Source organism: Haliotis asinina, chromosome 1 (assembly GCF_037392515.1).
Source record: "Haliotis asinina isolate JCU_RB_2024 chromosome 1, JCU_Hal_asi_v2, whole genome shotgun sequence".
Classification (NCBI taxonomy): Eukaryota; Metazoa; Mollusca; class Gastropoda; order Lepetellida; family Haliotidae; genus Haliotis; species Haliotis asinina.
In genome coordinates, this window is record NC_090280.1 from 8,600,506 (window position 1) to 8,622,609 (window position 22,104).

General features: G+C 40.8%; 1 protein-coding gene across 1 annotated transcript in view; it reads right to left on the reverse strand.

Annotated features, from left to right (window-relative positions):
• Positions 1–8,458, reverse strand: part of LOC137287840 (uncharacterized) — a 31,118-nt gene extending 22,660 nt beyond the window's left edge. Inside the window, exon 1 of the mRNA XM_067820254.1 lies at positions 8,430–8,458. Coding sequence (XP_067676355.1) covers positions 8,430–8,458 — 29 coding nt within the window. The remainder of the gene's footprint in view (positions 1–8,429) is intronic.
• Positions 8,459–22,104: the final 13,646 nt, after the last annotated feature.

Sequence of the window (22,104 nt, forward strand, 5' to 3'; positions counted from 1 at the left end):
GTCAGTAGAAGCTGAGTGTTATAAGAACGTACATCTAAAAACTAAAAGCTAATACTATAAACTGTCAGTGTCCAATCGTTTCTGTACCAATCATGCTATCTTTTAATGAAAACTTGTAAAACGTAAAACGTAAAACGCAAAGTGGTGGCAATCAGCTGAGATCTCAACAAGGTCTTGAAGTAGGAAGTAAGAATGAAGTGTCCGGATAGCTTCTGAAACTACTACAGATATTGCCCTTGAAAATGCTGAATCAAATGTCATGCATTGCAAGGTAAGTTGATAAGGGCTTAACTGCGAACGTGTTAAATATTTCCTCATTTACATATTGACGTGACTGCACGCTGATTTATTGCGTCTATAGCTGAAGGGAAGTAACTCATAGGACATCGGACAATATATCCGTATGTATACTTGAATTCTAATTTCTTCAACATCGACTGTTTCAGTACAAGTATATTGAAGGTTCCGACTCATTTCTGATGACAAATACATGAGCCCATAGACAAGATATTGTGCTCACATTTTGTGAGCAAGATGTTGGTGGGCTGTTCTCGAGTTCACATGGATGTCAAAAACTGTGCCTATTGTCATGCCACCTGGATAGTTGCTCTACGTTTGGGAAAACCGACAACTGGTCTGACCATAATACACCTTTCATCTCACACTCCAGTGACCATTTCTTAGACAATAGCTGACAGTGAAAGTATTTTGCAATGTAGAACAGCATTGTATTGTATTGCATTTCCATATTCACTTTAAAAAAAATCTGAAACTAGCAAATCATCCACTGCTGACATCTACTGCATAAACAATAAATGTAGCAATGTCTTTTCATACTTATTTTTATACTCCCTCTCCCTACATTACAGTATAGCATAAAACTAACAAGAATAAGGGCAAGAGTTTGGTTTTACGCCGCATTCAGGAATAGTCCAGCAGGGGGGCACCTGACAACTGGTCTGATTCAGATTCTCACAATGTCGAACTGCGGCCTCCTACTCTTGTCTGTCCTTCCGTAACCTCAATACTAAGCCTCCTACTCTTGTCTGTCCTTGAGTCACCTCAACACTAAGCCTCCTACTCTTCTCTGTCCTCGAGTCACCTCAATACTAAGCCTCCTACTCTTGTCTGTCTTTGAGTCACCTCATTACTAAGCCTCCTACTCTTGTCTGTCCTTGAGTAACCTCAGTACTAAGCCTCCTACTCTTGTCTGTCCTTGAGTAACCTCAATACTAAACCTCAGTACTAAGCCTCCTACTCTTGTTTGTCCTTGGGTCACCTCAGTACTAAGCCTCCTACTCTTGTCTGTCCTTGAGTCACCTCAATACTAAGCCTCCTACTCTTGTTATCCTTGCGGCACCTCAATACTTCGTATTTTTGTATATAAGTTGGAGAAAACCATGTCCTTCCTCAGTCATGGCCAATGCACAAGTACAGTATCGTTTCATAGCTTCTCGTAAAGGTGGCAAGCTGTTGTGCCTGCATGGTTTCCGATTAGAGCCAACAAGAAAAAGGAAAAGTGGATTGTGCATCGTCACCAATGGAACCATCACTCGACATCGGGGTCGCGAACGAACATCCACCTGGAAGGGGGGCACCTCAAGCTGAGGACTGTCGTGTCCAAGGCGTATCTCTCACTCTTTCAGTTCCTTGATTTTCTGAAGAAGGAGCAACACACCAACGAAACGCTGACTGTGCAATATGACGCTGGGCAGCACAGGCCACACAAGAAGAGGAAATATCGTCACATTGACTCCCGGCTGCATGTGCTCAAACAAAGACTGGCGGACAACATAATACACCCGGAAGAGTATGCTGACGAGTGCGTGAAATTGATACGTGTGAGACTGAGTGATGCTTTGTGATATGGTGACAATCAATTTAATAGCTGCCAGTCATTGAGGTGTGAACACTGCTAATTTTATTGTTGATTTAACTTACCTGAGTCTGTGTATCGCTAAATAAAAATTCTCACTATGTCGAACTGAGATTTCCAGTTTTCTCTTATTATTATCAAAAGGTCGACATAGTGAGAAGTAACCGACCAAACAGCCCTTTAAATTACACTCCAGTGACCACTTCACCGACCTCGACGTCGCCAGCCACTGTCAACATTGGATCACCTTACGAATGCTCTCTGAGTTGTTTCTGACAATATTCAGCAGCGAGTATTGGTATTATAGTTACCTGATTTAGTCCATGGTTACTTGTGATCTATGGTGTATATCCGACGAGGGTCCATGCAGGTAGCATGAAGAGCCACTTCCTCGTGGTGGGTGCTGGGTAACGCTAAGTGCTCTTCTCCAGTGTGGACCCGGGACAGAATGTGTCCACAGCACCCCATTGCTTGTCGTAAGAGGCGACTAAATTGGGCAACCTGTTTGCCGTGGGTTGCGTCCCGTGTCGGTGGAGGACGGGAACCTGGTGGTTGAGGGCATTTGGGCTTTAAACTGTTTTCCATTTACCCAACACACCACTTTGGCCCTTACTTCACCTAGACGGGTGGTAGAACTGGCCCAGTTCTATCAATCGGCTGGTCACGCCATGCCCAGAGCTGCAACTGTGTATGCTCACAATTTTTGAAATTGTTAATTTAATGTTTAATGCTTAGTCCTTGAGACTGCTATTTCAAATGCATCATGTTATGTATGTTTTTGCCTAGAGTCGTAAGCCCAGAAGGCGGTGGCTCATGGGCCAATCAGGTCGAATAATTACTTTTATATTATTCTGCTTGAGTATATCATCCGGGTATCCTTGGTGCTGCAAGCTGGAGATCCGCTTGTTTTTAGCATTGACCTTGTCATACTCCGTGGTGGGTGGGGAGCTCGGATGATGAAATCTCAACCCTAAACATGGCTTATGAAATCCCCACCAAAAAAAACAAACGTCCTCTTGAAAGTGATGTTGATGATGATGACCTTCGACTGTCCAGAGCAATTGACTTTTGGCCACGTTTTCTTGTGATTGAAACTGTTGACAAAACACCTCTAAAACTGATCCCGTTTGCAGTTGCCAAAGGTATTCAAGGTATTGCCGGGGAAGTTAAGAACATTAAACGGTTACGTTCAGGTGCACTGCAGGTTGAGTGCGGGAAACGGCAGCAATCAGTCAATTTGTTGAGTACAGAATCGTTCGTTTGTTGGCATTCCAGTTACTGTTTCTGCTCACAAGACGTTAAACACGAGCAAAGGTATCATCAGAGACCGTGACCGGTTGTTTTCTGACATGACATAACTTGACATCGCGACTGAAATGAAAGACCAAGGTGTACTCTATGTAAAACGCTTTTCAACACGTAAAAACAATGAAACTGTTCCAACAAATACCTACCTGTTTTCCTTTTCGTCACCAGCTGCTCCCAAGTTCTTGAAGGCAGGTTACTGTAATATCACTGTTGACACCTACATTCCCAATCCGCTGAGATGCTTTAAATGTCAGAAGTATGGCCATGGTGTGAATACGTGTACATTGTCTGTTGTGTGTGCTCACTGTGGTGAGAAGACACACACAACTGAAGATTGTACAAGTATTTTTAAGAAATGCACCAACTGTTCAGGTGATCATTCTTCTTTCTCTAAAGAATGTCCAATTTGGAAAGAACAAATGCAGATCAACAAGATCAAATTTACTCAGAACATAAGTTTCTCTGATGCCAAGAAACTTGTACAGAGATCTGAGCTGACAGAAAGTTATGCTTCAGTAACCAAAACACCAATCGAGCTAAGCCCTAAAGTATCTAAATCAACCACAAGCTGCCAAACAAACTTGACTTGGATAAAAAGCAACTCTCCACAGAATCTATATCCTGCTACATCATCTCAAACTGCGGAATCAATACCTAGTACATCAGAGGAAGTTTCCCAACCGTCATCTAATCATACGTCGTCTTCTCAATCACGTTCACAGTCTCAGTCATCATCTGATAGTCAGCAAGCTGTGAAAAGCAAAACTAAACTGAAGTACGATGCTCCCAAAAAGCAAAGTGGCAGAGCCCCAAAAGGCTCGGAAAATAGAATTCAGCTATATAACAAATATGGATCCCTCGAGGACATGGACGTCTCTAAAAACGTCCATTCTAGGGCTCACAATTTGTCGCCCTCAAAAAAAGTTCGGGGTAGATCCCCAATCAACCCACCTAAAGATAATGTCTTCTAACAATATAGTACAGTGGAATTGTAGAGGATTAAGGAATTGTTTTCATGAATTACAGCTATTAGTCCAAGACTTTGCACCATCAGCTGTCTGTCTACAGGAAACGTACCTCAAACAGACAGATACTTTTACTTTACGTCAGTTTGATGCATATCATTCCTTCTCACCTCCGGGTGATCGAGCCACCGGTGGATCATCGATTATTGTTAAGCAGAATGTTATTCACAGCCCAGTAACACTAAAAACTAACCTCCAAGCCGTTGCAGTGAGACTAACTCATCATATTGCTTTTACAATATGCTCACTGTATATTCCACCTTCTTCCACACTTCATTTGTCTGATCTTCAAGCTCAGTATGATCAACTTCCGAAACCCTGCATTATAATGGGTGATCTTAATGGCCATAATCCACTTTGGGGTGGTACAAATACCAACATTAAAGGTAAAACACTGGAAGATTTTATCTCCAATAACGATTTGTGTATATACAACGATGGTTCGAGTACTTACCTGCATCCTGCAACCGGCACCTGCTCTTTGTCTCTTGCAGACTCTATTGTACTTAATGAATTTGAATAGTCAGTCCACAATGACCTTTGTGGAAGTGATCACTTTCCTACGATACTATCAGGAACTTCTCCAACTGATTCTGTATCTTACACACGATGGAATTTTTCCAAAGCAGATTGGTCCTTATTTCAAACCTTATGCACATCTAGACTAAGACCCGAATGTTTCTTGGATATTACTGATCCTATTCAGGTGTTTTCTGATGCCTTAAATATAATTGCTGATGAGTGTATACCAAGGTCCTCTACAGCTCCACATGTACGGAACCCATGGTTTAATGCAGACTGCAAAAATGCTAGGAAAGCAAGGAAAAAGGCAGAGAAATATTTTCGTCATCATCCAACTGTCCATAACTTAAATAAATTTAAAATACTAAATGCGAAGGCACGTCGTACCTTCAAGCAAAACAAACGGCAATCCTGGAGGAACTATATTTCCAAAATTAATTCACGCACGCCTATGTCCAAAGTATGGAACATGATTCAGAGAATAAAAGGCAAATGCACAAAATCGGCTGTTCACCATCTTAAAGACGGTGAGAATTTAATTACGGATAAACGTAAAATTGCAATTACAATTGGCGAAACACCAGCAAATTATGTTCCTGAGTTTCAGAGATATCAGAAACAACAGGAAAAAACAAAACTTAATTTTGAATCAAATAACAGTGAAGATTATAATGAAGTGTTTTCATTACATGAGCTACATACTGCTCTTGAGCAAGCTCATGACACTGCAACGGGTGATGATAATATACATTACCAGTTACTAAAACACTTACCTGAGCCATGCCTGGTCACACTTTTAAACATATTTGATAAAATATGGACGTCTGGAAAATTTCCTCCTTCATGGCGTAATGCCATTGTAGTCCCAATACCCAAACCTGGCCGGGATCATGCAGATCCATCGAATTATAGACCGATATCTCTCACTAGCTGTGTCTGTAAAACCATGGAACGTATGGTTAATAATAGACTAACTTGGTATCTTGAAACCAATAACCTGATCACAAATATTCAATGTGGTTTCAGAAAAAATCGAAGTACCATTGATCATTTGGTACGTTAAGAATCCTTCGTGACAAATGCTATGGTTAATAAACAACATGCAGTATCGATTTTCTTTGATCTCGAAAAAGCTTATGATACGACCTGGAAACGTGGTATTTTGAAGGATTTACATGACTTTGGGTTGAGAGGCCGTCTGCCTCTTTTTATATCAGAGTTTTTAAAAGACAGGCAATTTCAAGTCCGAGTAGGTTCAACCCTGTCTGACCATTATAATCAGGATCAGGGTGTTCCACAAGGCAGCATTTTGTCTGTTACATTATTTAGTATTAAGATCAACAGTTTGTCGAGGGTTTTAAACGATTCCATTGATGGATCACTTTTTGTGGATGATTTTAATATTTCTTGTCGCGGTAAAAATATGCATACTATTGAACGGCAACTACAGTTGTGTCTAAATAAAATAAACAAATGGTGTCTTGAAAATGGCTTTAAATTTTCGAAGTCCAAAACAAATTGTATACATTTTTGTAGAAAATATAAGCCGCATAAGGACCCTGAATTATCTTTAAATGGCTCTCTCATCAGAGTTGTCAAGGAGGCCAGGTTCTTTCGATTCTCATTTAACCTTCTTACCGCACATTAAATCCCTCAAAGCTAAATGCCTGAAGGCACTAGATTTGTTGAAAGTTGTTTCCAACTCAAAGTGGGGAGGGGATCAAACTACCCTCTTACACCTGTATCGATCACTGGTCCGTTCAAAACTCGACTATGGCTCAATCGTATATGGTGGAGCCTGCAAAAGCAACCTTAAACTTCTTGATTCTGTCCACCATCAAGGCTTAAGACTTTGTCTGGGGTCTTTCAGATCTTCACCTATTGAAAGTCTTTACAATACATTACTAAATTATATTCTAATGAATCTAATCCTGCGTATAACTGTGTGTTCAATCCCCTTTATGAGGATTTGTATCACAAAATGTCTTCTGTTGTTCCGTCTCTCGGGCACAGAATTATACCCTTTCTTTCTTCTGCGGGCGTTGAGCTGGAAAGTATATCGCCTTCCCGTCTTCTTTCTTCTCCTCCTTGGCAATTGGTTAGGCCACAAGTTGACCTAACATTAACATCATTTAAAAAATCAGAAACAAACGACTTACAATATAAACAAGAATATCATGAGTTAAAAAACAAACATGACAATTACAAATCCTTATTATCAGACGGGTCCAAGAACGGTGACGCAGTATCTTGTGCCACGGTAATTGGATCCAGAACAATATCTTCTAGACTACCGGATAGTAGCTCTATTTTCACAGCAGAAGCGAACGCCATATTAACGGCTCTTAAATATATTGAAACACACCCTAAATATAAACAGTGCATCAGGCGATTAAAAATTTATCTTGTAAACATCCACTTTTAATTGAAATTATTGAACTGTATACTGATCTTGCTACTCGCCAATACGACATCGTTTTTTGTTGGTTACCAAGCCACGTAGGCATTTCTGGTAACATGATGGCCGATCTTGCTGCCAAGGCAGCACTCAACAAATCTGTGACACCACTTCTTCTTCCATACTCTGATTACAAAGCGAACATTAGAACTTACATCCGTGATCTGATGCAAAAGAAGTGGGACACCCAAGTAGGTATCAATAAACTACATGAAATAAAACCCTACATTGGTTATACCCACTTGGGTTGTCAGTCCAGATTTGAAGAGGTAATCATGCGACGATGTCGTATTGGCCATACAAGATATACCCATAAGTATCTGTTAAAAGGTGAGGATCCTCCGTTTCGTATCCCTTGTGATGACAGAGTTACGGTCAAGCATATTCTGCTTGACTGTGTTGAATTCTCCATCACAAGGGATAAGTATTTCAATGTCAAAACTATCAAGGATCTTTTTACAACTGCTAGTTCTCATTTAATCATTGGTTTTTTAAAGGAAATTGATTTCATGGTAGAAATTTGAGCACTGCGATTCTGTAGATATATGTATTTTAATAATTGGTAGTTTAGATTAGTAACTAGAATTGTTAGTGGCTGTATCATCAAAGGGGGTTGAAGTACTGTAAAATTATTGTCCTCCTGAGAGGGTACGTAAGTCCACAAACGTTCAAAGTAAATTCTAAATTTCCAGGTTTTTAATCGTAGTATAATTGTTTTTTTGTTTTATGGCTAGATTTCCCAAATTGCTGACGGTTGAGGGGATGATGTAAATCCAGCTAGGGTCCATGAAGGTAGCAAAGGTACTGTAAGTCCCCATGGTCCCTAGTATGGCGATCAACCTTCAGTTGTTAGGAATCTATAGCCCATTTTTATGTTGTATTGTCCTCTATAGATAAATTGTTTTAGGCATAGGTACTAGTTTTACATTCTTTTCTGTGATGTTCTAGTTGTTTTACTGTCCTTCGTCGACAGGTTTTTATAATACTCATATATATCATTTTAATGTTACGTTCCCATCACGATATGGCTGAAATATTGCCGATGTGACGTTAAATTTTAACTCACTCACTCACTCCATGCAGGTAGCAAAGGTAGTCCCATGGTCCCTAGTACGGTGATCTACCGTCAGCTGTTTTATCTGTCTGTAGCCAGTTTTATTACACTTTCTTGTATAGTACTAATTCTAGCACATTTTTGGTTCAGTCCCATACAGCGTCAGGCATCTAATCGCCATCTCACAAAGTCAGCTGCCTAGCCCGCTCAGCCATCGTGACTTCAACAAAGATGGAAGTCGGACAACTGGTAGTCTAGACTGCGTACTTTGTGTTACTCATCTGATAAGTATAAATTGCCACGGCTCCCACGACCGAAAGCTGTCATTACACAATGCCATTTAGAAAGTGGTCAAATGTAAGATATGTCTTCTTTTGGACTACACTTGGACACTAAAGTATTCTAGTACTTGAAGGTGTGTTCTCTCCTGATGAAGGAGTAAAATTTCCCCCCAAACGTCCTGTTCCTAACAAACATAGTTTTAGATGCGAAAATTACAGACCTAGCATTGCAGCTAGAAGGCCAGCCGGTCAGTGCCATCATGTGCAATTGGTACTGAGGAGTATTGCATGTGAGTTTCACTCATTCATTGATGCACGGTGACTACATATACACTATACACCGACGTATGAAGATCCATTCATTGTGGATCCATTAACGGACCGTTATCGGGAAAATTGTCAGTCTACTGTTGCTGGCATAGATTGTCCTGGGTATGTTCATATTCAAATAAGACCGTACTCACTGCATCAGTCGTGTTATGGAAAAGACACGAGGATTCAGAAACAGTTCTGCTATTACTGCAACGAGTTCTGGGACGGCCGTATTAATACCAATAGTGGGTACTTCACACATTTTCTCTCCTATCTGATTTGCTATAATTGTTCTTTTCCAAATACTGAAATGCTGTTATCGTGGCTTTCTGACCGATGTCCAGTCGGCGTGGTTTCTTAATCTAAACCTTGTGTATCATTCAAAGAAGGTTTGGCAAATGAATACCACTGCAAGTTTCATTTTACCGCATTAATGAAAGTAGATAGACAGACAGACAGACATTTCTTGTAATGGAATTACATGAACTGCAAAGTAAGATGGATTTCGTATCTGCCCAGTAATTTTGACAACAGAATATCTACAGGGTCTCATATTACCGTGTTAATAGAATTAGACAGATAGCTAGCTAGATAGATATTAATTAATGGAATCCTGTCAAATGCAAAGTAAGATGGATTTAATATTTGCCCGGTGGACTATATAATCCATTTTTTTTCTTTTTATATTTTGACTTGTGCATTTTTATATATTATTTTGTTGTTGCTTATTAATGACAAACACACGTTCTGTTTATGATTACAGGAAGTAACACAACATTTGGTTGTTACACGGAAACACTATATTAAAACCCGGGGCATGATGAGCGAAATACCAGGCCCAAGGCTGACGATACACTGAGCCCGCTGTGAGTATTTAACCTGAACAATCCGCTTCACATTTAGATATAAATGCTTATTTAATGTTGATGTGGATATTAGAATGTCGATTTCTACGGTTGTTCAGCTGTTACCAATGAGCGAGCTACTACTGCATAATGTTTACGGACTGCGTAAATGTTTCACATGTACAACTACGAGTAATATATTAAAATATGTCCCATTCCTGTTTTAATGCAAACTTCTAGTGTGTATACTAGGCTAGGACGTTTCGGTGTCAGAGTGTTTGTTGCAGTTCTACAGAAAGTGACGATGAAATTGGCATTTGGTTTTGGACTCATTGTCTGGACATGCCGCTTCCTCATAGGAGTTGATACAGTTGATGGTAAGAAACTGCCGATGTTTATATATCGGCTGTATTTTATCCCGGATCCTTTACCACCATAATATTAAGTTCAAGAAATGATTACACGATGCCATTTTGAAAGTGGCCATAAGTAGTATGTCATATTTGGGGTTACACATTCCTAGTAAAGTACAAATTCTAGTACGTTTGCCGTTGAATCCCATCCGGGAATCGAACCCGCACCCTCAGAGCCGCATGCGCAGTTGCATGAGCTGTAAATGGAAAGTTATACCGGAGGCATTTTATCTAATCAAGTGCACGCTTACGTGTTCAACAATTATGAAACGCACACACTTGTTTTGCATTCGATCTGTCATTTCGCGTAGTTAGTTCATAGATGATACATTGAAATGTGTCGAAAGTATGGAATACTGTAAGGGACATTCTCGCGATCTCGCATTCTCGCGATCTCGACCTTTGGAAGCAAGCCTAAAAAGCCAAAAGTGCGAGAATGCGAGATCGCGAGAACGCGAGAAAAGGAAATGTCGCATTCTAATGTTCTCGCGATTTCGTGTTTTTGTGGCCTTATTTGACAAGTCGAGATTGCGAGATTGCGAGATTTGACAGCATGTTTAAAAGTCGCATTCTCGTGTCGTCGACTTTTGACAAAAACATGATCTGTACCAAAAACACGAGAATGCGAGATCGCGAGAACGCGACATTTTGGCGATCTCGAAAGACTGTTTCCTATCGCTGACTACTTTTATGATATGTGACAACCATCAATGAGCTTATGCCTGACTACCTTTATGCTGTGACAGCCATCAATGAGCTTATGCCTGACTACCTTTATGATATGTGACAACATCAATGAGCTTATGTTTGACTACTTTTATGGTGAGTGGCAACCATCAATGAGCTTATGAAATAATTTTACTTGTTAAATCAGCTTTGAAATCAAAAGTCGTGGTTTAACGTCTAAAGACGTTTCCGACCGTATTCCCATATGACCCTGCACAGGAATTGGGGGTGTATCGTAAGCATAGATCTGGTAAGCACTGAAAGAAGTAATTCAAGCTCTTAATAGATCAAATTACGAAAACGTGATTGTATTTCAGCCAAGACAACTGTTTACGCTCAACATGGAAGCACTGTCACTCTCTCGTGGACCTTGCCCAAACCAGAAATCAGGGAATTTACTGTGAGCCATTCATCTGGCTATCTCTTTCACCTTACGGATTATAACAAAGTGAAAGTGAACAATGCCTCAACTCTGAAGGCTGTGTTCACTGGAAACATCAATGACTCAGGGTCTGGAGTGTTCAGTTTCCGACTGTTGGATGTAGGGATCTGGTCAGCCGGAGGCAGCTATTCATGTTTCAGCGGTTCACCTCGTTCCAGAGGAAAGGTTATTCCTAAATGTGGCCAGAAGATTGTTGTAATACGTGAGTATCGCCTAATAACCAAAGGGAACATCAATCGAATTCCTAACCATGGTCAGAAGCTTGTTGTAATACGTGAGCATCGCCTAGTACCAAAAGGAAGATCATTCGAATTCCTAACCATGGTCAGAGGCTTGTTGTAATACGTGAGTATCACCCAGTACCAAAGACAAGATCATTCGAATTCCTAACCATGGTCAGAAGCTTGTTGTAATACGTGAGTATCGCCTAATAACCAAACGCAACATCATTTGAATTCCTAACCATGGTCAGAAGCTTGTTGTAATACGTGAGTATCACCTAGTACCAAAGGGAAGATCATTCGAATTGCTAACCATGGTCAGAAGCTTGTTGTAATACGTGAGTATCACCTAATAACCAAAGGGAACATCAATCGAATTCCTAACCATGGTCAGAAGCTTGTTGTAATACGTGAGTATCGCCTAGTACCAAAAGGAAGATCATTCGAATTCCTAACCATGGTCAGAGGCTTGTTGTAATACGTGAGTATCACCTAGTACCAAAGACAAGATCATTCGAATTCCTAACCATGGCCAGAAGCTTGTTGTAATACATGAGTATCACCTAGTACCAAAGGGAAGATAATTCGAATTCCTAACCATGGTCAGAAGCTTGTTGTAATACGTGAGTATCACCTAGTACCAAAGGGAAGATCATTCGAATTCCTAACCATGGCCAGAAGCTTGTTGTAATACGTGAGTATCGCCTAATAACCAAAGGCAACATCATTTGAATTCCTAACCATGGTCAGAAGCTTGTTGTAATACGTGAGTATCGCCTAGTACCAAAAGGAAGATCATTCGAATTCCTAACCATGGTCAGAGGCTTGTTGTAATACGTGAGTATCGCCTAGTACCAAAAGGAAGATCATTCGAATTCCTAACCATGGCCAGAAGCTTGTTGTAATACATGAGTATCACCTAGTACCAAAGGGAAGATCATTCGAATTCCTAACCATGGCCAGAAGCTTGTTGTAATACATGAGTATCACCTAGTACCAAAGGGAAGATCATTCGAATTCCTAACCATGGCCAGAAGCTTGTTGTAATACGTGAGTATCACCTAGTACCAAAGGCAACATCATTTGAATTCCTAACCATGGTCAGAAGCTTGTTGTAATACGTGAGTATCACCTAGTACCAAAGGGAAGATCATTCGAATTCCTAACCATGGTCAGAAGCTTGTTGTAATACGTGAGTATCACCCAGTACCAAAGGGAAGATCATTCGAATTCCTAACCATGGCCAGAAGCTTGTTGTAATACGTGAGTATCGCCTAATAACCAAAGGCAACATCATTTGAATTCCTAACCATGGTCAGAAGCTTGTTGTAATACGTGAGTATCACCTAGTACCAAAGGGAAGATAATTCGAATTCCTAACCATGGTCAGAAGCTTGTTGTAATACGTGAGTATCACCTAGTACCAAAGACAAGGTCATTCGAATTCCTAACCATGTTCAGAAGCTTGTTGTAATACGTGAGTATCACCTAGTACCAAAGACAAGATCATTCGAATTCCTAACCATGTTCAGAAGCTTGTTGTAATACGTGAGTATCACCTAGTACCAAAGACAAGATCATTCGAATTCCTAACCATGTTCAGAAGCTTGTTGTAATACGTGAGTATCACCTAGTTCCAAAGGGAACATCATTCGAATTCCTAACCATGTTCAGAAACTTCTTATAATATATGAGAAACATACATGCCAGAAATAATTACATTAAATCAGTCCTATTTCAATAACAGCTGAAAATGTGTTCGACATCCTATCAAGGGGCATTGGCTCATTTCCAAATGTGTAATCTGGTAAAAATCTATAGCATATCTAAAAATGACAGATATACCACAGTTGACGGCAAAGCAATCATCGTTCGTAAGATTCAGAATCTGAACAAAGGTGAATATGTTCCAACAAGATAGAAACCTGTAATATCATTTGTCATAAAACAGTTCATGCTTGCAGATCTCCAAGATCCCTACATAGTGACAAAGGAGTTAGTTGGGTCAAGCCGCATTGCCAGTCTAACATGTTGCTCAATCATCAGATCCTCGCCAGCTTCTCATGTTATGGCGTCAGTCACCTGGAAAAGAAACGGCGTGAACCTAACTATTGCAGGGAAATATAATCTTTCCGAAGATTATAGTTGGTTTTCCAATGATGGTATCTTTTACCACAATACTTTGGCTGTAAGTGAAGACGGGGCAGACGAAAATGCCATATACACTTGTCAGGTTCATGTGAAGGACCATCTGTTTCATTCCAATTGGAGCTGGGGCTACATGCTCAACAATGAACGTGAGTTATACATCATGTCTTTGTACATGTACAAATGACAAATGCTGAAGTAGATAATACTTGTCTGAGACCTTTTTTACTTAACCGTCTTCCTTTCTTTTTATCGATCTTACAAATTGAAGTAACTGTATAGTAAATGGTAACTGACACTATCTCTCTACAACAGCACGGGCGGACACGGGCACCAACTATACAATCCTGTGCGTTGGCGACAGTGCAACGGTAACCTGGAAACTACCTCGATATCGTGGTTTAGTTCATGTGAAGTCCGATTCTGGTAGGCACATGTTTCGACTGGAGACTGCTGCAATATACGTAGAGTATTACTACTGGCCACGAGTTACCATCATCGAAGTAAGCACCTCATCTGATGTGAATGTCGTTCGGTTTCGATTGTACGACGTGACAGAGCGTGATGCTGGTAGATACTACTGTGATGGTATTACATGGGGACATGTCCTGATTGTCTCACGTAAGTATCAGGATTACAAGGTGAGAGAGTGAAACTTTGTGGGGAGATATATTTGAACACATAAATGCCATGGATGAGACATCAAAGTACACATTTAGCTATTGTCGACAATAGAGCTATATGATCACCCCAAAGACATTTCAACTGACACACAAAGGAATGCATATATTCAAACATCGTTGAGTTCTTACGGTAGGTAAAATTTATTTCTTGCATCACTTTGAAATAGGTGTACCAGCAAAACCACGCATCACATCTTCCGCCAAGCCACAAGTCGGTGAAAACATAACCCTAACATGCTCCTCTGCGTCACGGAGTCTTCCCCAGGACCACAATCTGATCATGTTCTACAGCTGGAGAAGAGACAACACGAGACTGGTGAATGGAGGGCGACATCAGATATCAGGTTCCAGTTTGTCTATCTGGAGATTCAATAGGCAGGATACTGGTAACTATTCATGTCAAGCTACGGAAGAAATGGGGCTGACGTCGGCATGGAGCAACACAAGCGTCATAGAAGAGTCATGTAAGTACCCCGTTCTCTGCACTTGATCTTCACTTTCTTTCTACTAACTTTATTGAGAGATAAATGCTGAAATGTTTGCCTGAGCACAAATTGATAAACGACAGTAGTACCACACTGCCCAGAAGATCGCATGCAAAAGAGAAGGTAGCAGTTCTAAAATCTGCGAGTTACGACGTAAACTGTCATTAAACGGTTAAATGTAGTAAACTGCTGCAAAATATAATAACGCTCTGATAAAGTGTAATAACTGCTCTGCGGTGAATTGCAATGAAAACTGCGGCAAACTGCAACAATTTTAACTGTGTCGTAACAGAGTTCCATACGTAATGCTGTAAATCAGGTAAAGTAATAATTAGTTCTGTTATTGTTTGTTTATGCGACAGGCTCTATTGAATACATACTTTAAAGGGGTTTCCACAAAACAAAATTGAGTATAGCCACCGTCATCTCCCTTTCATATCTGTAATTGTCTATATTTTTCTTTTGTTCTCATTCTACAGTTAAACCCGAAATCCTGAACCTGACAGTAAACGGGACATCCGCTGTAACTGTCAGTGTAAATCAAACTGTCGCGTTTATGTGTGAGGTAGAGGGTAATCCCCCACCCCACGTGTACGTTGTCCAGGTTGGTAGCAGAAAGCCGGTCGTCAGCATGCTGAGAATACAAGGGCCTGTATATCAGCATCTCACACTCGTCCAGAGTTGTTCCCAGTTTGGACAGTACGTCTGTAGAGCCAATAACAGCATAGGTACATCCGAGGGACACGTGGCTACGCTACAGAGTAACTATGATTATTGTGGTTGTTTCTTCCTCCGAGGGCATCGACATTCTCTAATGTTTCAAAGCTAAAAAAAGCCCCAACTCTGCATGACAACAGCAGTGTTATCCATCTCTCTGTTTCCGGGTTTGTTTCCCCTTAGGCAACTTTCAGTTTTCATTTTCTGCATAAGCTTAAACAAACGCGGAAATGATATAATGTATTATTAACTTGAAGCAAAATAGAGGTGGATGGGTTATCCTTGTGGTTAAAGTGTTTGAGAATCGCACCGAAGACCTGGGTTCGATTCCCCACATGGGTGCAATGTGTGGAGTCCATTTCTGCTGATGACCGACGTGATATTGCTGAGTGTAATATCGCTAGTAGCGACGTAAATTGAACGCACTCACTCAAAACCAATGTTCATGTACATTTCAGCTATGCCACGGAAACAGGATTCAAAGGATTTCGAGATTGAAACAGTTACTGAAAGCGATGGTACACTGCCTTCTGGAAAAATCGAGTTCATCCTTTGTGCATACCCAGCACCTGTAGTGACGAAGTGGTACTTTACCAAATATGCTAGTCCCAGAGACATCACAGCAAATAACAAGTATAAACTGGCAAAGAAGGCATCAACAGATAATTTGTATACCTATACGTTCATAATTACAAACATGACCGAAAACGAATTTGGAGCATATATATTTCGTTTCCAACATACTGAAGAGGCAGCCGATGTAATCATCATTGCTTCACGTCCTAAAGGTACATGTGTTTTTGTTTGCAAAATTGGTTTTCTTTGCCGACGGGTGCCGTCATTCATAACTGTGCAAGACCTTTCAAACACAGCGTGAGAAGTATACGAAAATGCACAACAAACTTATAACAGCAAACAGCATTGACAAAACAGAGTGGAACAGAATGGAATTGTTTGGGAATGTGACACACAAATCATGCTTCCCCTAAGCTTTATTATTCAAACGTTGTCCGCATGCCCCCGCGCGGATAACAGTATAATTATTTAACGCGTAACATCTTGGTGCTAACTTTCAGTCTTATATATCGTAGACGTGGTTACCAGGTGAACATAGCTACACGCCAGATATGACTCTTGAATAAACGTCGATACCCTTTTCAGTTTCAGCTCCTTCTAACAGGCCTGCTGTCATCGGATGGTCAGGTCTATCTCTTGCCTTGGTCGTCACTGTCTTTGTTTTTCTCTGCCAAGTTAAGAAAATCAGAGGTGAGATGAAATCATGTTTCTAAGATATTAACTTTTAACTTAATGGACAAACGATTTCAATGTTTCAGTGTGAATTCCAATAACCATGTCGTTACAAGTTCGTCATGTTTCATCTTGTCTTATTGCAGATTACTGGAATAAAAGGTAAGCTGCAAACTTTGACTCTGAATCTGGCTGACGTAGACTTCGAGGCTGAAATAGATAATGCTAATGTCTTAATTGACTTTAAGAGCTTCCAGATTGTGAACTTGTATCACAATAGTACGATATGTTATTATTGAGGTATGGATACTATAAATGTTTCGTTAACAATGATAAATGCATGCTATGTATATTTGCAGGTTTCCGGAGATAGAGGCGGAGAACGTAACGGAGCGAGAATATGAGGTCATAGAGGATTCACATTTGTCGGCCTCGATCGCTCTCCCTGAGAACAGGCCAATGGACAGAGACTTTGACGATCAGGAAGCGAGAACGGTGTCTCTCAGCTCCGAGTCAAATAAAGATGATTTAGATTGTCATGATACGGGAAACAATGAACGGAAAAACGAATCAGAAAAGGAAGGCACGACATTGAAAAATGATACACCCGATGAGGAAAAGAATGCATGTACTGAAACTGAAATTAAGTCTGTTTTAGATGATGACGGTTTCCCGTTAACAATTGCTGATGATTTTAACCCTTGTCTCGTAGACATAAGGTTTACTGTCGGGGAAACAATTGCGCCTTGTGTTAAGCAAGCAGACAGAAATGATCACGAGGAGGTTATGCATGAACCAGTTGCTGCCACACCGTTGGATGCCATACTGTTTCAAAGAAGCAACTGATTAATAAGTCTGACATTTTGGTGTTGTCCTCTGCTGAGAAAGAGCAGGCAAAATATAGCTTTACTAGAACCGAGTATGAGCATATTACAAGACAAGAACTGTCTGATGAATATACTTCATTGAAACATGACCATACTCCACCCGTTAGCTTGCAGCACTGAATACCCAGGCACAACCACAGCCATAGCGATCAGTTGAAAAGGAGAGGAATGTCTATTCAGCTTCGAGATAATTCACCATTTTGAGCATGATACTAATTTGAACATTTACCTCGACGTGTTTTTCTGTTTCCGCTCAAGAAGTACAATAACATTTTTGATGACCCTATCATATTTGTCTCCCCGCACAGCAACACTGATATTTGCAGAATGTATGTTCAGATGTATTCGTTTTAAACGCTTAATTACACCTTTTGCAGGGGAAGAGGAAATTGCCATTTTACCATAACAGTTTCTCTTTCTCGTGTTTGTGGAATAGATGTACCCGATTTTGTAAATATCTGTTTGGCTTATGCTCTATTTTCCATTGTCCTTGTCTTTGTAATACTGTTATGAAGTGATGACACCATGCTATTTTTATTAACAATGTTATTGTTTCCGTAAACAGTTTTGTTCACATTTCCAATTTTTGTAACGAATGAAACTTTAAAGTAACTGCGGAGTTTATATTTCCTGATCAGTCATACATGGATGATAATGAATCAGTCTTATGACTAAAGCTCACTAAAGGTTTTCTATCCCACAATTCCTGTTTCAGTGGACAATGAAGCGCTCGTCGTGTGATACTCAGTGGGAGAGATATACAACAATGTTGATATGAATATGTTTGAGACTTTCATGTCATCACCTGCACTGAGTGGGTTAGTGAGTGAGCTTAGTTTTTCACACACCCAGTCATATTCCAGCTACATGGCATATAGTCTGTAAATAATCGAATCTGGACAAGGCTATCCAATGATCAATAGCATGGACATCGACCTACGCAATTGAGATACGACGACATGTGTCAACCAAGTCAGTAACCTTGAACACTTAATCCTGTTATTTGCCTCTTGCCACGTCAGTTCTAACCCGGATTTCCGCGGGTCCATTACCACCTAGACAGTCGAAGACAACGCCTAACAATAGATCTTCCGACATTTTAGAAGCATTTATCACTGTTATAAAGGATATATCTGTATATATCTGTATATATCTGTATCCAACGTGATTGACTCCATCAAATACTTTCGAATGATACAGTGTTAAGCAGCAACCTAAAATAGACACGATACGGCAACTCTTTGGTTAAACAAAATGGGTCGGAAAATCCATTCTTATGAACAGTAAAACAAGGCGATAACTCATTTGAACGACTCTGCTAACGTACTAGGTCGAGGGCTACGTGTATGTATGTATATATAATAACAATTTATTAAGGAGCATATTTGTGTCGATCTAAAATGTATGTGTTGTAAGTAAGAGCTTGTAGTGGCCACCTGTAGCATGTTTAGTTTTACTGTAAAATGCAAACACTACCACAACGCCCCACGCCGATGTTTGTACATGCATACTTACACACCGCCATTAAGGGAAACGATAGTGAGTTTGAGGTGCGTGTGAAAATGGTTGATTGAAACATTTAGCAGCTGTCACCCATACATCCATCAAAACTTGTTTAATGTGTGAGCCGTGATTTGTATTCGTAGCATGGAAATATATACAGTGGCAGAGAACAACTCGGCCATGGAAACGATCCACTGTCAGTGATATGTCGCTGTCTTTCGCCCCTTGTCTGGGTACAACCATCTAGTTAATTCGTTTCAGTTCTATATCTTCTGTTTTAATCAAAAATGGATAATTCTCTTATAGTCATGTTACTACCCTGCTTGACAAAGGTAAAGAATAGAAATCTTCACACTAAATAAAATAAGATGTTATCCAGATTTGTCCCTCTTGCACCCTCCAACTTCTAACATGCCATTCAAAGAAGTGCATGTGCCTTTATATACACGCCACCCAATTAATCCGTGAACGATTAGTACATAATAATATATAAAGATACTTTTAGTTTCAAATTCAGCAGGTAGCAGGACTCATACCAATTGTCATATCAGATTAGATATCTTGTCATCTATTATACATCTTGGAAATGCGATTGTGACTTTTAATTTAGCAGTTATGACTGCGGTTTCAATAAATGCAGACCGTAGCCCATGTTATATATAGATAAATATTTGCATAGGGTGTTCTTAAAAGGGAAACCGCACATCTTTCACCGGGTTTCGTTATCTGTTCTAGGTCTTCTGAAAACCCCAGCGGAATCGTGCGGCACTCTTTCAAGATGTGATGATGTCATTATGGGAGCATTATTTCTCTTTAAACTTATGTTTTGGGTTGGCTATTCTGTAAATGAATGACCTGAATGTAACCGTCAAATTCACGTATACCAGCCCGTGGTGTATTTCACGGGAAGCTGTTCTGATGGCTATAAACGTCGGATTGTTTGGTGAAATGTAACGGCGTGTTTTGAGTTAGACACAGCTCTACATAGCCAGGAGGCGAAAAACGAAATGCTCATCTCCCCCTTGGATGAAACCTTGTCCTTTCTTGGATATATCTATATGAACCAGACAATCAGCTGGGTTCGCGTGCACGTTCAAAGTGAGCTTTCAAAGATTTTATGCACGTTTCTTTTGTTCCAAAGTTCCGATCTCACTCACATATTTTAAGGAGTGTCATCTGCCGTCGTCATGGAAAAGGAACAGTCTTGAGTGGGTTGCACATCCGCGCCTGCACTATTACTTTGTTCTGATCGTGACGTCATCAGCAGCGCTCTGCCCAAGACCTCGGTGCAATGTATGATTCTACTTACAAACAAAGTATGAATTTCGCATATTTGACTCATTTGTTGACAGCTACATCAACAGAATATGACTCAAGGCTCTATTGCATCTCTCGTTTTATTGTTCTAAATATTCAGTAAACTAGTTCGCGATGTTCAGAATGTACTTTGACAATTCGTACAATAATATTTCCCTCACTTTGCTTCGAGCAAATACAACCCGTCTGATTGCATATCTTGGTTATCTGGTTTGGCTACCAGTTTAGATCCTCTGGTCAGGTCACCTTGATCTGGTCACCCTGTCTTGGCCACTCTTCCAAGGTCCCACTTACACATTGCGTAACATTCATTGTACATTCATCGTATCGTGTCCACCCTATCGAGGTCAACGCCCTTGGTCACGTGTATTGTAACAAGTTTTTGTAACTATGTCACCTACATTATATAAACTGATGGGCAAAAAATCTATACCAACATTTCAACCATGAAATACGACACATAAAACTATGTTGACATGAAACATTAGGTGGGATTCAAAGAGAATTTATTTGCCAACATTTTAATGGAAGTTACACATCAAAATGACATAAACTGTACTGACAGGAACACAAATTATGGCAGTGGGGTAAAATGTCAACTTTCAAACTCAAACCTTCCGAATATCACTTCAGAAAAGGGAAGATTTGTCCTCGTTAAAGCGTCAATAACGTGTGTGCCCCCCATTGGCATCAATGCACGCTTGAACACGTCGACGAACGGAGCTGATGAAACGTCTGATGACGTGATTCGGTACGGCTTGCCATTCCTCTTCCAGTGCCTGTATCAAGGTGTCTCTTCTTGATGGAGGTGGATGTCTGGCCCTTATTTGCCGGTCAAGATGGTCCCAAAGGTGTTCAATGGGCGACAGGTCTGGTGATCTGACAGGCCACGGCAAAGTGTTGACGTTGTTTGCCGCTAGAAAGTCTCTTGTAACCTCGGCTGTATGGGGACGAGCGTTGTCGTGTTGGAACAGCACTCGTCGGTTCTGTTGGAGGTAGGGAATGACAACAGGGCGAAGCACGTCGATGTACCCCTGGGCATTGAGGTTTCGTTCAAACACAAGGTGAGTTGTGCGGTCACTGCATATTCCACCCCAAACCATCACGCTTCCATCCCCGAACGGTACCGTCTCCTGGATACATCATTGCGCCGTCCGTTCTCCCCTTCAGCGATATACACGGATTCTCCCGTCAGCTCGATACAACTGGAACCTGCTCTCGTCCGTGAACAGTGTCCTTTGCCTGTTCCGGTTCTGCCAATGTTGTAATCTCCTTGACCATTGGAGACGGTTACGTCGATCTTGACAGGTCAGGGTTATTCCACGGAAGGGCCTGTAGGCTCGAATACCATGTCGTCGGAGACGTCGGGAAACAGTTCTCCTGCTGACAACATGGTGAAGAGTTGTTGCTGCCGTCGACGTCACCGTCACGAAACGATTACGAAAGATGAATGGTCCGCAGATACAGGTCTTCGGCTGGAGTTGTAACACGAGGTCTACCGCTCCTTGGCCTGTCCGCGGTCGTGCCTGTTTGTCGTAATCGTGTTTGCAGCCTGGTTATTGTTGTACGGGTGCAGTTGAAAATTCTTGCAACGTGTGCATGACGTGCTCCAAGCTGGATCATTCCAATTGCT